Below are 14,825 nucleotides of genomic sequence, written 5' to 3' on the forward strand. Positions count from 1 at the left end.
CACCCAGGCGCCCCGCAAAATCAAAATTCAAAAGGTGGGGGTGAGTAAGGTAAGAGAGATTCCACCTACCCGCGGCTAGGACTCGGGTGGAGGTTCTGGAGAAAAGCGGCTTCCGGACGACCCTGGTCCACCTGGGCCTAAAACACCGCACACCTGTGCCACCCTCGCCACCGCCTCCTTCGCGCAGGCGCAGTGACGCCGGTTTACTGGCGGAGCGGGCGGGGCGCGAAGCCCGAGCGGGTGTTCACATCGATCGCGAGCGCGTAGCGATTGCTTCTGTCTGTTGTTTAGGTATGGCGCCGGCGACAAGCCTGAGAGGCGGCGGGAACCCGGGCGGGGGTCTCGCTCTGTGCTGACGGCGACCCAGGGCTGAGTGGGCTATGGAGGAGCCCGGCTCGTTGGTTACGGGAGACCGCGCCGGTGGCCGAAGCTGGTGCTTGCGGCGGGTAGGGATGAACGCCGAATGGCTGCTGCTGGAGGACGGAAACGAGGTGAGGGGGAGGAGTCCTTGCGCAGGAGGAGGGGGTTGGAGGAAGCAGGGCCGGGAGGTAGTCGGGGCGTCCGGGCGGGAGGGATGAATGGAAGAGAGGAGGTGGGAGCCGGTGGGAGGGGAGAGATGTGAAGAGGGGTTCCTGAGGGAGAGGAGGAAGGGGTTCTGGTGCGAGCGGTTGGGGGGGTCGAGGTGCTAAGTGTTTGAAGGGGGGACGTGGGGACCGCTCGGGAGGAAAGATGGCCCCTCTGAGAGAGGCCTGGGCCTGCGGTGCGAGTTCGGGCGGGAGTCAGGGTTGCGGGAAGGAGCTGTTGGAGGGGCTGGGCGAGGGGTGGGCGTGGAGGATGTGCGGACCTGCTGGCGTTTGGAGGGGAAGGAGACGACTGGGTTGGAGAGGGGACTGAGACAGCCCCTGTTTGGATCGGACGGAGCCCTGTGGTGTCCGGCTCTGACGGCGGAGCTGCTCCAACTTACACACGGAATCCCGAAGCGCCCTGTTTCCGGGGTGGGGGGTGGGAGCGGAAAAGCATGAACTTTCTAGAGTTTCTTTTGAGAAAGACTGTGAGGTTAGGTCATGTCCTTCTAAAAGCCGTAAATATTAATGTAAAAATGTCTTCCTTTAAAACTCTTGAGGAAAATTGACGCTTTGGGAGGGTCCATTTTTATCCTGTGAGTCTTGGTACCGGCCGAGTGGCACCCCCTGAGGTGGGTTGTGGGTAGGGATTCAGAAATACTAGAGCTGCCTTCTCCAGAGGTCGCTTGTAATGTTTTCTAATGCATGAATGCAAAAAAGGAAAAAGAGGAAGGGTGAGGCACGGTTCCAGTTGGAGGCCGCTGGTGTGGTGCTTTAGAGAGAGTGATAGAAGAGGGAGCAGAGCGAGTTGGAGTGCTGTCAGCTCTGGAAGGAGAGCCGGATGGATCAGGGACCAGCTTGTGGTGGTGACTGGGAACCACTTGGGTTTTGGAAATAGTTTGTATGAAAAATAGTCTTTTGATTATTATATATGTTTAATTATATGGTTTTTCTATAAGCTACGTAGTCTCAGTTCAGTCTCCCAGATATTTATTATTTATGCTTTTTGGTGTGTTATGAGAGGGACAAATAATAGCGACTTTGCCCTCAGAGAGTTTATTGCTTGGATGGGGAAGACAGTTTTATACAGTGAAACGATCTGAGAGAGCCATGCAGGCTGTACAGTAAGTGCCAAGACGTGTATTATTTAGTACTATCCTAGAACAGTAGTTCCCCAAGTCAGAGATGGTAGTCCGGTCCAGCCTTAACTGCTAGGTTAGGAAGTTTTAAATGGTTCCTTGGCTGCTGTGATTTGAAGAACAGCAGGAAGACACCTCTTCCCCCAAATCTCTCTCCTATCCAGGTATCAGTGCCTGGAGTCCACATTAGGCACAAATTCTTTTCTTTCTTTCTTTTCTTTTCTTTTCTTTTTTTTTTTTAAAGATTTTATTTATTTATTTTAGAAAAAGAGAGTGAGAGCCCATTGGAGAGAGGGCAGAAGAAGAGAATCTGAAGCAGACTCCCTGCTGAGTGCAGACTTGACGTGGGGCTCTATCCCACTTCACAGGGCTCAATTCCACAACCCCGAGATCATGACATGAGCCAAAACTGACAGCTCGATGCTCAACCAACTGAGCTACCCAGGCACCTCTCAGCATACATTCTTTTAGCTTGAACATTGACCTTTCCCTGCCTGGCTTTTTCCAAAAGCATTTACCTTTGGGAAGTTTAACAAATGAAGATATTTACACCTAAATATTAGTAGCTATTCCCTATTTTGTATTGGGTTTGGGCTTTTGTAAGTATTACTTAATCTGAGCCCTGCAAGTGTCCCACACTCACACACAGCCCTATAAAGTACTTAGTCAGTTGTGAACATTCTTTCATATTCAGTTGATGTGGCCTAATTCATTACTTCTGAATAGCTTGATAGCACTGGGAGTGGAAATAGGAGTTGGGGGCAAAAAGAATTAAAGCCCCTGTAGCAAAAGTAAGCGGAATTGTAAAGTGTTCCTACATGTATTTTAAACCTTTGGATAATTTTGTGTAGAGCCACCTCTGTGGGGAGAGACACATACAAACCAAAGTGAATGATAAAGACATAGTAGGAAGACTGGCTTGCCTGGGGTGCTGTGTAAGAGACCTGCCAGGCCTGGGTGTCTGCAGGGTTGGTATTAGGAAGTAGTTGGAGCATAGCCTGCAGTGTGTATGAAGAGAGGTCTGAATTAAGACAAGAGATGAAGTCTAACTTATTTTAGTGGGCCCGAAACCATAGCACAAGGTGGTGTGCACAAGATTTAGGAGGTGTACTTATATGATTTAGTTATAGCAGCAGAATCAGTTTCCTGCCTTTCCAGTACCCTTCAAAGTCTCCTATTTCCCAGATGAAAGAATAAAACAAGGTTCTTCTCATTTCACTGGTGGGAATACAGCAGTAAATTGTCTGTCTGAATGGGTGTACTCAAACTTCCTTTTTCCCCCCCAAAGAGGCCTTTCGTTTGCCTTTTTTTGGTTTTATTTTTTTGTTTTTGTTTAAGTAATCTCTGCTCCCAAAGTAGGGCTCAAACTCAGGACCCTGAGATCAAGAGTTGCTTGCTCCACCAACTGAGCCAGCCAGGCACCCCTGTCCTTAAACGTCTTGAACCAATCCAGAGAGTTTGGGGGAAAAACAAATTAGGTAGAGATGTATTGTGAATTATCTAGATCTTACAGGTATCTAGGTCTTTGGGAAGAACCATATTATTCTTGTTTCTCTCTTTTTCTTTTTTTGTATTTGGTTTTCATGAAGCTTTTTTGCCCTAAGGTCTTGGAAAAGGGAAAGGATGGTTCTAGAGTATTTGCTGGCCATCTGGGAAAGAATAGGAATCATGCCCAGGAGAAATGAGCTAGCAACCAAGATGGGTAAGAACAATGGCTTGCAAAACTGTTGTAAATAGGAACAGCCCCCAACACTTGCATAGGTGGTTTGTTGGCACTCAGTTCCCATGGGAAATTTACTTTTATGTGCAAATAATGCTGAAATATCTGGATAAGCACACCACAGACTCTAACCTTGGTGTACCTAGGTAAATTATAGGACCAGACTATAAAGGGAATGACAAAAAAGAGTGGTTCCTTATTTCCCTGGATTCAGAGTCTGTAGGAGACTATTTCAGAAAAAGGCACTCATCTCCCTTTTCTGCAATACTTTTTCCAGACAGCTCTCAATGGCAAGCTGGCTGTCTCCTCTCAAGTATTAAAATGGCCTGTGGAGTACTTCCTTTATTAGAAATAAAGCTACCAGGGTACCTGGGTGACTCAGTTGGTTAGGCAGGTGAGTCTTGATTTCAGCTTAGGGTCATGAGATCAAGCCCCGTTATAGGCTCCATGCTCAGCGGTCTTTCAAATTTAAAAAAGAAAGAAAGAAAGAAAGAAAGAAAGCTACCTACATGGAAATTCTTAACTGTTCCAGGATGACAGATAAACCCTTAAACATTTCATCTCTAAAAAATTTTATAAATAAATAAATGATTTTAAGTGGGCTCCATGCCTCTCCTGGGGCTTGACCTCATGACCCTGAGATCAAGAGGTGTATGTTCTACTGGCTGAGCCAGCCAGGTGCCCCTAAACATTCCTTCTTTTTTTTTTTTAAGATTTTATTTATTTGACAGAGAGACCACAAGTAGGCAGTGAGGCAGGCAGAGAGATGGGGGGGAAGCAGGCTCCCTGCTGACCAGAGAGCCCGATGCTGGGCTTAATCCTAGGACCCTGAGATCATGACCTGAGTGGAAGGTAGAGGCTTAACCACTGAGCTGCCCAGGCACCCCTAAACATTTCATTTTTATCATTTATTTTTTAAAATATTGTATTTATTTATTAGAGACACAGTGAGAAAGGGAGCACAAGCAGGGGGGACAGCAGGCAGAGGGAGAGGGAGAAGCAGGCTCCCTGCTGAGCAGGGAGCCAGATGTGGGGCTCAGTCCCAGCACCCGGGGATCATGCCCTGAGCTGAAGGCAGATGCTGAACGACTGAGCCACCCAGGCTCCATATGTATCTCTTAAATAAATAAATAAATAGATAGATAGATAGATAGACTTATCCTTTAAATTTATATATATGTAATTAAATATCCTTTAAATATATAATATAGATATATTCAGGAGAAGTTGGATAGTAAATGGCATTTCTGGCAAACTGTTCAAAGAACTGAAGAACTGGGATGCCTGGGTGGCTCAGTTTGTTGAGCAGCTGCCTTTGGCTCGGGTCGTGATCCCAGGGTCCTGGGATTGAGTCCCACATCTGGCTCCTGGCTCAGCAGGGAGCCTGCTTCTCCCTCCCACTCTTGCTGCTGCTCTGCCTGCTTATACTCTCCCTCTAGTAAATGAATAAATAAAATCTTAAAAAAAAAAAAGAACTGAAGAACTTAAGTCAAATTGTAAGAGTTCCTGGCTGCTGCACTATAGTTTCCAGTGATAATAACCCAGTTTCCAACTTCTGACCTGAAAAGTGCTCATCCTTGAATCTGGGAGGACTCTGAGAAGCTCTTTATTCCTTTATTCACTCATACATATTTACTAAGCACTGTCCCAGGTACAGAAATACAGTGGTACACAAGATAGATAAGGTCCCTGCTTATGAAATTTATGTTTTAGTAAGGGGTGGGAAGTAGGTAAAGGAAACAAGATAATTTTGGATTGTGATAAGTGCATACTAACAAAATGAAGGAATGCAGTGGTGGGGGAGGGGGCAGGCAACAACTTTAGGGTAATCAGGGTAGGCCCTTGAGGTGTTGAAACTTGAAAGATGAGAAGGCATCCCTACAGATGTCTCAGAAGAGTGTTCTAAGTAGAGGGGACTGGAGGAAAGACCTTCAGGTAGTGGTGTTTCTGACTGTAATACGAGATAAGACTAGAGCTGTAGGGGTTGGGACATTCAGGCCTTATAGGCTATGGGAGGAAGTTTGGATCATTAATGTAGTTTGAAAAGAAGGGAAATGGTCTGTTTTAAAAATTTTGCATTACCACTCCAGCTGCTATGTGGAGAATGAAGTTGGTCGGAGTAAGGGAATGCAGGGCAAGAGTAAAAACAGCTGGAGGAGGTCAGGTTGTTTGGACTAAGGTATTGGCCATAGAGATAGAGAGAAGTGAACAGGTTTGGGTTATATTTGAATTACAACCAGTAGAATTTGCTGATGATTTGAATGTGAGGAGGTGGGACAGAAAAATCAAAGATGGCTCCTGGGTTTTGGGCTAAGCAGTTGCTTGGATGCTAGTGTCAGTTACTGTGATGGGAGTTTTAGGGGAAGCATTGACTGGGGGCAAGGAGAGTCATGATGGTCTTTGAGGAACTGAGGAGGACTGAGGACGACTGGCAGGATTCTGAAAGATTTTCAAAAAGAACAAAATGGGTAACTTTTAGAAAACCACAGGCCATTTGGCTTACTGTTCTTAGCTAAGGTTGTGGTATGGGTCATTATAGAGGTGGCTTGTACACCAAAAAGAAGCAGCAGGGGATTCTAAGATCTAAATCTCAGGAGAATTTCATTTTCTTCCTTGACAGGGTTATTATAAACTAGACTGGTCCATCAGAAAAGTGTGACAGATAAGAACTGAGGCTTCTTTGCAACCTTTTTCCAAGGCTCTCATGCTGTTCTCATGGATAAGATAGAAAATATGGACTTGATCCAAAGACTTTTGGTTGAATTACAACTGGTTAAAGGTGTACCCAGATAGTGTAGTGGAATGTTTACTAGGCTTCCCTGGGAGCTTTGCCTTTGGCTACCTCCTGTTTCAATCTTTATATCTGTGTCTTAAATGAATGTTTAGAAGGCCTCATATCAATATGGTGGATGAGTCAAAGCTGGAAGGGATATTGAGTATGTCTGATGGCAGATTAAAAATTCAGAAAGGTCTTGACAAGCTCATGTGATAGGCTGAACTAACAAGATGAAATTTAATAGGAATCAATGTAAGGTCCTGCACTTGAATCCAAATGTACCAACTAGTCAAGTATAGGACAGAAGAGACATGACTTAGCATAGCAATTCTTGGAGGAAGGTTAGACCAAGAAATTTAATCATTCCTAAGCCTGAGGATACATTGGCAGCATGATAGATCTGCTGTGAAAGCTAATGCAATTTATATGCCCCAGTGATGATATCTAGAACTGGGAAAGTGATGCTTGAATTTGACTGTGTTATAAAAATTATTTTTTTTAAATGTGATATCTAGGAATAAAAATAAACCAGGAGCCCCTTAACAGATGTATTAGGCTAGCAAAGGGATGTGAACCTATGTCATGGGAGTTAAGTTTGAAGTAGCTGGGAACATAGGGCCAAGAAAAGAGAAGACTAGGTGGACACTATATAGCTATCAAGTGGAAGGGGTATTGGAGATTTTTTCATGGTGTTCAGGGGAGAGCCGGAACCAATGGATGGAATTTATAGGAAGAAAGATGCCAAATCAGGGCCATTGAAAAACTGGAAGGACTGTCTTGTATAGAGGCTGTAGTTCTTGGCAGCATTAAAGACTAGTTGATGGGGGTATGTGGAAAGGATTCCTCCATCTCATGATGAAAACTCAGGGTCGTCCCAATCCTGACATTCCATGACTAACTTCACTCAGCTGTCTCTTCTTGTCAGAACTTCTTGCCTTTTTCTATCTGGTGGCTCCCGTGGTATCAGAAGGAGATAGCTGATACTCAGTATGGGTTTTATGAGGGTCTGGTTTCATAAGTCAGGACGTGTGAATATTGCTTCTTTTTTTTTTTTAATTTTTTTTAAAGATTTTACTTATTTATTTGACAGACAGAGATTACAAGTAGACAGAGAGGCAGGCAGAAAGAGGAAGGAAAGCAGGCTCCCTGCTGAGCAGAGAGCCCGATGTGGGGCTGGATCCCAGGACCCTGGGATCATGACCCCAGCTGAAGGCAGAGGCTTTAACCCACTGAGCCACCCAGGTGCCCCTGAGAATTGCTTCTTGACAAGATTGTAAAGGACCTCCCTTTCAGCAAAATGACTGATTGTCTTTTACGTTGTTGTCTTCCTAGGTGACGATAGGGCGAGGATTTGGTGTCACATACCAGCTGGTATCAAAAATCTGCCCTCTGATGATTTCCCGAAACCACTGTGTTTTGAAGCAGAATGTCGAGGGCCAGTGGACAATTATGGACAATAAGGTACAGGAATCTACAGATGCCTAATGACTTTTACTAAATTTTTGTTTATTTTTAAATCACTTTTTTTTTTTTTTTTTGCATAGGTAATACAGAATATAAAATTAAAAGGTTCAAAAGTAAATCTTCTCCCCTAGCCACCCAGTTGTCTTCCCCACAACCATTTCTGTATGCTGCTGCCAGAGATTAGGTTATACCAAAATAATTTCTAATGACATGAACATGTCCTGTCTGGGTGTGCCACTCCCTCAATACCTCCATGTAGTCACCAATCCAATTGGGGCAGTAGGTCCTGCTCCAGAAACTAGACTAAGTTACTGGAGGAATTGGCCTTTGTGAGTCACAGGTACAGAGACCTTGGGAAAAATCTGATGCATATTCTGGAGTACGCATACAGTTTAGAGCACTGGGAGGAGGAAGGAGCTGAGCTGACTGCACTTAGCTCCTCCCATTCCTAGTACCTTTCTATCAGAGCAACACTCCCACCCCCTCTTAAGTCCATTTTATATATTCATGTCTTGAGGAAGACTTCCTTTGAATACAGGACTTTCCTGCTTTAAACAGATTTGAAAAGCACTGGTCTGGTGTGAATACTAAGGGAAGTGAAATAGTGTGTAAAGCCCAGCAATTAGGAAGCACCTAAAGTGCAGATACACAAGCACACCCAGGGGTACTGTGGAAATAGAGACTGTGTGCTGAGAGAAATTCGAATGTTGACAGCTAAGTCATTAGGAAGTAGGAAATGTCTTCAGACACCATCTTACTCTGCTCTGGTGGGAAGGGTTGTACAGGTTTCTGTTAGAAGGAAAGGTAGTAAATGGTCTGAGACCAGTTCTGAGGTGTGTGTGGTGGGTGGGTGCAGGGGTTACCCTCACACCGCCAAACAACGCTTGAGACTCCAGCTCAGTGTCCTGCTATTCATCTTACTTCTGGTAGCGTGGGATTCCACAGGTTAGCACCTATGCTTCTGACTAACAGCTGTAGATTAGAGGCTCCAAGTATGCCAGTCACAAATCCAAGTTGTTTACTTGTACTTCTAACCAACTGGAAACAGTTGGTTCTAATGACCTCCTCCCCCTTTGGATTTGATTAATTAGCTAGAGTGGCTCACAGAACTCAGGGAGACATTTGTTTATGTTTACCAGTTTATTATGAAAGGCTAGGAACAAAGGATACAGATGAACATCCAGGCAGAAGAGATGTGTAGAGCAAGGTATTTGGGAAAGGGCATAGAGCTTTCATGTCCTGTCTGGGTGTGCCACTCCCTCAATACCTCCATGTAGTCACCAATCCAGAAGCTCTCTGAACCCATCCTTTTGGGTTTCTATGGAGGCTCTATTACATAGCACAGAGTTGATTAAATCTTTGGGCATTGGTGATCAATTCAATGTCCAGCCCCTCTCTCCTCCCAGAAGGTTGAGGGGTGGGACTGAAGTTTCAACCTTCCAATGATAGGTTTGCTTCCCTTAGCAAATAGACCCTACCATTAACGTAACCTGGGGCTGGACCAGGGTTGCCTCATTAACATACTAAAAGATAACTTTCTGTCTCACTACTTAGGAAATTCTAAGAGTTTTTAGTAGCTCTGTGCTAGAAACTGGGATAAAGACCAAATATGTATTTCTTATTATAATTCACAATATCACAGGTACCCCGCAGGCCTGCCTCATTTTGCATTCTTAAAACTGCTAGATTTAAGCTGTTGAGAAACTACCTTCCTGACTAGGATGAAGTTGAGTTGGCACTATGTTGAAGGAGAGGGTCTGAGTGTTAAGTAAATTGGTTTGGCACTCTTGGCAAGTCATTAGGAGTAGAATGGGAATCTGTGTGCTGTAAAGAGGGCCTCAGAGATGATCAAGTTTAACCTCTTCTGGGAACAGAGGAATCGGAGACCCAGAGAGAGAAATTGACTTGCCCAGGCCTTCTGACTGGTTGAGTGAGTGCATGAGCCAGGGCTCCAACTCAAATAAGTCTCTGCTATGTCCTATTGTCAAACACCTGTGAAGTACATTGATTTGCTCTATAGGTTTGCCCTGCTTTTGGAAAGTTCACGTTACCTATCCTACATTTTGCTTTTACAAAAGACCTGCATTGGTGCCTGTATTTGCTAATGAAAAGAAATCAGAAGAGGATTTTCATTTTTACAAAAAAAAAAAAAAAGGCAAAAATAGTATTTACCATTTGTTTTGCAGTGAGCTGTGATAGAGGCAGCACACACCAGAGCCTTGAGAGTGGCCCTGCTAAGCTCTTTCCCAGGGAACTACACTCAGCATCTCAGCATCAAGGTGCCATAGCTTTGAACTGTGTCCATGAGCATCTGTACTTTAATCTCGATTTATTTTGTGCATCCATTAGCAGGTGATGTCCTAAGGTAGCAGAAAAGCCTATGAGAGGTTATATTTTGAGTTTGGGAACAATAAAAAATTTTCCATATAAGTTAATGATAATTGCTTTGCTTTACCCATTGGGTTATGAAGAAAGGAGACATGGGAACACTCTACTTTTGGATATCAGGGGAAACCTGTACCAGTTGTAGGATTAAGAAAAAATTAATGATGCATATCTAAGTCATAGATGCCAGGTTTTAAAGGCCGTGCAATAGATTATATCAGATCACCTTAGGAAAAGGTGCTTTCCTTATCAGAATTGGCTGTCTGAGAAATGGGGTTGCAGTATTAGAAAGGTGAGTTCTCTCATGCTTCTGTCCTTGTTATATGCAGTACGGATGTGTTCCATTTATGGGATAGTGGATTTTGAGAGGTTGGGAAGCCACCAGCTGACTGATTTTAGTGTTCCTTGAACATCAGCCTCAGGGACACAGAGACAGCCCACTCCAGCCACAGATCATGACTGCTTCTGGGCTGCTTTCCAGCATTTGCCATGTACCCTTTCTTCTAGGGCTGTTGTTACCATGAGACTCCTCTTTTAGGGTTCAGACAGATAATGCAGAGCAAAGGCAGGCTCCTGATTCTTCCAAGTCTTTGTTGGCTTAAGCCTCTTAGCTTTGATTCCATTTGTGAGGTAACTGATTTTTAAGAGAAGCTGTGACTCGAGTGTTTGATGGAGCAACTGTTCTTACAGGTAAAAGCACCCCGCCGCCCCTGCCTTTTTTTTTTCCTTAACAGATGCTCCTTTACTTGTGACTTCTTTCTGGCATGATGCCTTGGCAGTCCTCTTCTTCTGATGAAGGATTTGAATTTCAGGTGCAGGACATTATTGTTAAGGTCATATTTGAAGTCACTTGCCAAGTCTTTTCAAGAGATAGAGATTTCTAGTAATTCAAAACTCAGAACTACATTCTCTCTTCATTAAGTGCTATCTCTTATATGCTGGAATGGCCAGAAAGTGAAAGCTTAAGTACAGATCCAAAAATTGCAACAAATGCAATTTTAGTTTAAATTGGCTTAAAAAAAATAAACCTTGGAGGACTGCTGACTCTGCACGCACAGAATGTTGTAGTTGTGTACATTTCAGTTGAAAAGCTCTTCAGATGGCTCATCTTATATATTAATATCAAGCTCTTTCAGAAAATTTGTTGTTTCAGAGTCAGTCTGAAATGCCTGGGTGGGTTTGCTTGCCTTCAGTCCTCCAGACTTAGGCGTGTTGTTTGAACGTTTCTCATTCTTCTCCTCCTCTCATGTTGTTGTTCGTCTGCTCCCTGGTGATTCCTACCTTCATGCTTCTATAGGCTCTGGCATTTAATGTCTCTGGTGAATTTGATTGTCTGTGAACAAACCTTCTTGCTTGGGACTGTTCAGCTTCTGGTCTTCCAGCAGCTAGAACAGTGGCTCTCAAACCCATTTCCAGTTTTTGGGCTTACCTAGGGTTCTTTTTAAAAAATTCTGCTTTATCACATTAAAATTAAGAACTTCCATTCATCAAAAGACACCATTCAGAGTGGGAAGGCAGACTCAGAGTAGAAGAAGAAATTTGCTACACACATAACCAGTGAACCATTTATGTTTGAATAGTACAGAACTCCAAATCAATAAGAAAAAAAAAGATAACCCAGTTTTAAAAATGGGCAAGAGCCAGGCACTTTACAAAAGATTATATCCAAATGCTCAATATCCTTGAGAAGTTGTTCAACCTCATTAGTGATCAGGGAAATGCAAATTAAAACCACAATGGAATACGATTACATACCCGCCAGAGTGGCTAAAATTAAATACCGGCAGTCACAGGCATTAGCAAGGATAGAGGGCAGATAGTCTTTTGGTAGAAGTATAAATTGGTACAACAATTTTTGAAAATTTTTTGGCATTATTTATTACAGTTGCACATATATATACACCTTCTGACAATATTTTCACTACCAAGGAAACAACCCAGGTATTCATCAAGAGTGGATACAGTTTTACAGTGAAACACTAGAATGTGAATGAACTCCTGTATCCAGTAGCATGGATTAATTTCACAAACAAGATTGAGTGAAAGAAGACAAACACAAAAGAATATGTATTATATGATGCCATTTATATAATTGTCCAAACTAGGCAAAACTAATGTGTGATGTTAAGCCAGACTAGTAGTCCCCTTATGGGGGGGGGAGGGCCTTAGTGACTAGAGGGAAGCAGGCATTAAGGGGTGGAGGGGTGGTCTGGATGCTGAGAATGTGGAATTTTTTTTAAACCTTGTAGTTACACGGAGATGTTCACTTTGTGATTATTCATCTAGTTGTACATTTATGATTTGTACACCTTTACGTTTGTATATTATGCTTTAGTATAGAATTTCTAATACTGGGACGCCCGAGTGGCTTAGTTGGTTAAATGTCTGCCTTCAGCTCAGGTCATGATCTCAGGGTCCTGGGATCGAGCTCTGTGTTGGGCTCCCTGCTCAGCAGCGATTCTGCTTCTCCCTTCCCTACCTGCTTATGTGCTCTCTCTCGCTATTTCTGTCTCTCTCGCTCAGATAAATAAATAAAATCTTAAAAAAAAAAAAAAAGAAAAGAAAGGCTTGAACACAGTTTGATTTATTTAAATCAGTGCATTTAAGATCATATCCTGGGCAGTACTCGATTGTTCTTGTACAATCATGGTATTTTCAACCTTTTCTTTGTGGCCTTATGAACAGACCTGACTCAGGGCTGTGCTCCAAAGTATACCACTAGATGTCACCAAGGAGTGGTGAACGGATAAACAGAGGGATTCAAGGGTACAATAGGATGGTAAAATATCGAGAGTTTCTTTTCTGGGTATAAAGGGCTCTGAAAGGAGACAGGTTACTGCAGAGAATCTAGTAGACGGTTTGCAATATGTCTTGAAAGTCTGCCCCAATTTTTTAGGGGTTCCTTATTTGCTCCAGACTTAGGCTGCTTCTGTAACCTTCTTTTATTTAACCTTCTCTTTGTCTTTGAGATTTTTCTTAAATATCTGTACCTTGGCAGTAGGTGGCCTCCTGTGTCATATTCCTTTCCCTGAGGACTTTTTCATGTGTATAATCTGTAATCGACTGTTATGCTATAGAACTGTTCTCAAACAGGTTCTTTTGGCCTCCCTACCCCTCCTTTTATCCCCCCCACCTCCCGCCTGTGTTGTTTCAGAAGTCAGCAGAACTGATCACTCTCATAATTTCTCAGGCTGAATATGAATAGAGAAGTTAGGAGAAGGTTGGCCAAGTAAGCCAGGTAAAGGCAGTGAGTTAATGTCAGTCTTTCCGCATGTATCTTGTTCATTTTTCTCTTCCTCTCTCCCCTCCAGCCACATAATATAAAATAAAAAATAAGGGCGTAATACCAATTCAGAGCTGAGATCCAGTCTCTAGTCTTAGTTCTCTGTGCCTGTGGTCAAGCCTCCATCCCTCATATTTGGGTTGATCTTTTCTAGCTGTGAGGAGGTAGCTGTAGTTACCAACTTGAACATAGTCTTAGTCCCAGTTCACATGTGACCTTCATCTCTGGCCTGTCTCCCAAAGACAAGTTCTTCAAATGGATTAAAATGCCCACTTGTCTTTTCCTTTCCTCCCTCCCTCCCTTCCAAATTTATTTATTTAAGTAATCTCTACCCCCAATGTGGGGCTCAAACTCACAACCCTGAGATCGTGAGTCTCATGCTTTTCAGAACAAGCCAGCCAGGAGTGCGCCCCCCCCCCCCGCCCGCCACTTGTCTTTTTAAACTTTAAATCCTGCATTTGTTTCAAGTCTGTTTTAGAACCTGTCATCTCTATTTAGCATCTCTTCTGTAGCCCAGCTCTACATGGTAGTCCTTTGCATTTATAGGCTATGCTGTGTAATCCCACATTTACTTATGTGTGCCCTCGTGTTTTCTTTTCCATAGTCAGCTGCTAAAAGTTGTTTTCATATCTTCTACTTTTGCACTGGGTATATTTACCTTGCAAGATGGTGAGCACGGAATTGAAATGACTGTTGATAAGTCGATTGCGCCAGAACATAATAATAGTAGTGAACACTTACATAATGCTTACCATGTGCCAGGCACTTTTCTAAGTACATTACATATGTCATCTCATTAAATCTACACAAACTCCATGAGGGAGGTCTATTATTATCCTTCAACTTATAGATGTGGTAACTGGGGTGTGGAGAGGTTAAGAAAGTTACCCAGAGTCACACAGCTATTAAGTGATGAAGCCAGATTACAAGTCTAGGCAGTGTGACTCCAGGGTCCATGCTCTCAACTCCTACACTGTGCTTTAATTTAAATCATTAAAGTAAATATTTACCAAGCATTTGTTATACGTGAGTCACTGTGCTCAGTGTCTTACATGTATTATTTCATTTATTCCTCACAGAGCAGTATGAGTTAGGAATTAAACTATCCCTGTTTTGCAGACAAACCGGAACATGGAGGTTAAGTAAATCACTGAAGGCCAGGCAACTTATAAAGCCAAGGTACATTTGGGCTGTGAACTCAAGTCTGTCTGGGCCAGAGCACCAGCTCTTAGCCACTGTGCTGTGTTCCCCAGTGGACCCCTGGTGCTGTTAATTGGGTTAGATCCCACCTGTAGTTTGACCCCAGTACGAGGTACCGATACATTCTTTTTAGGTTTATATGTACTGGAAGGTGCTTTGCTCATTCACCAATGTGTTGTGGGGGCCACATTCAGAGACAGTGCTTGTGTGACTTTCCTGGCTAAACCTACTTTTTGAACCTCATTGTTAGATGCTGCTTCCTTCGCTAATAGCCATTTTTCCAGTCTTGGGCCAT

General features: G+C 43.4%; 1 protein-coding gene across 8 annotated transcripts in view; it reads left to right on the forward strand.

Moving 5' to 3' along the window:
• The first annotated feature begins 250 nt into the window (after positions 1 to 250).
• RNF8 (ring finger protein 8) overlaps positions 251 to 14,825 on the forward strand; it is a 51,147-nt gene continuing 36,572 nt past the window's right edge. For 7 of the 8 annotated variants that reach the window (XM_032339794.1, XM_032339799.1, XM_032339792.1 and 4 more), the window contains exons 1-2: positions 251 to 491; positions 7,531 to 7,659. In XM_032339794.1, the coding sequence (XP_032195685.1) occupies positions 381 to 491; positions 7,531 to 7,659 (240 nt within the window). In that variant the 5' untranslated portion in view covers positions 251 to 380. The remainder of the gene's footprint in view (positions 492 to 7,530; positions 7,660 to 14,825) is intronic. The other variant, XM_032339797.1, reaches the window with a different exon arrangement.

This window comes from Mustela erminea, chromosome 4 (assembly GCF_009829155.1).
Source record: "Mustela erminea isolate mMusErm1 chromosome 4, mMusErm1.Pri, whole genome shotgun sequence".
NCBI classification, from domain to species: Eukaryota; Metazoa; Chordata; class Mammalia; order Carnivora; family Mustelidae; genus Mustela; species Mustela erminea.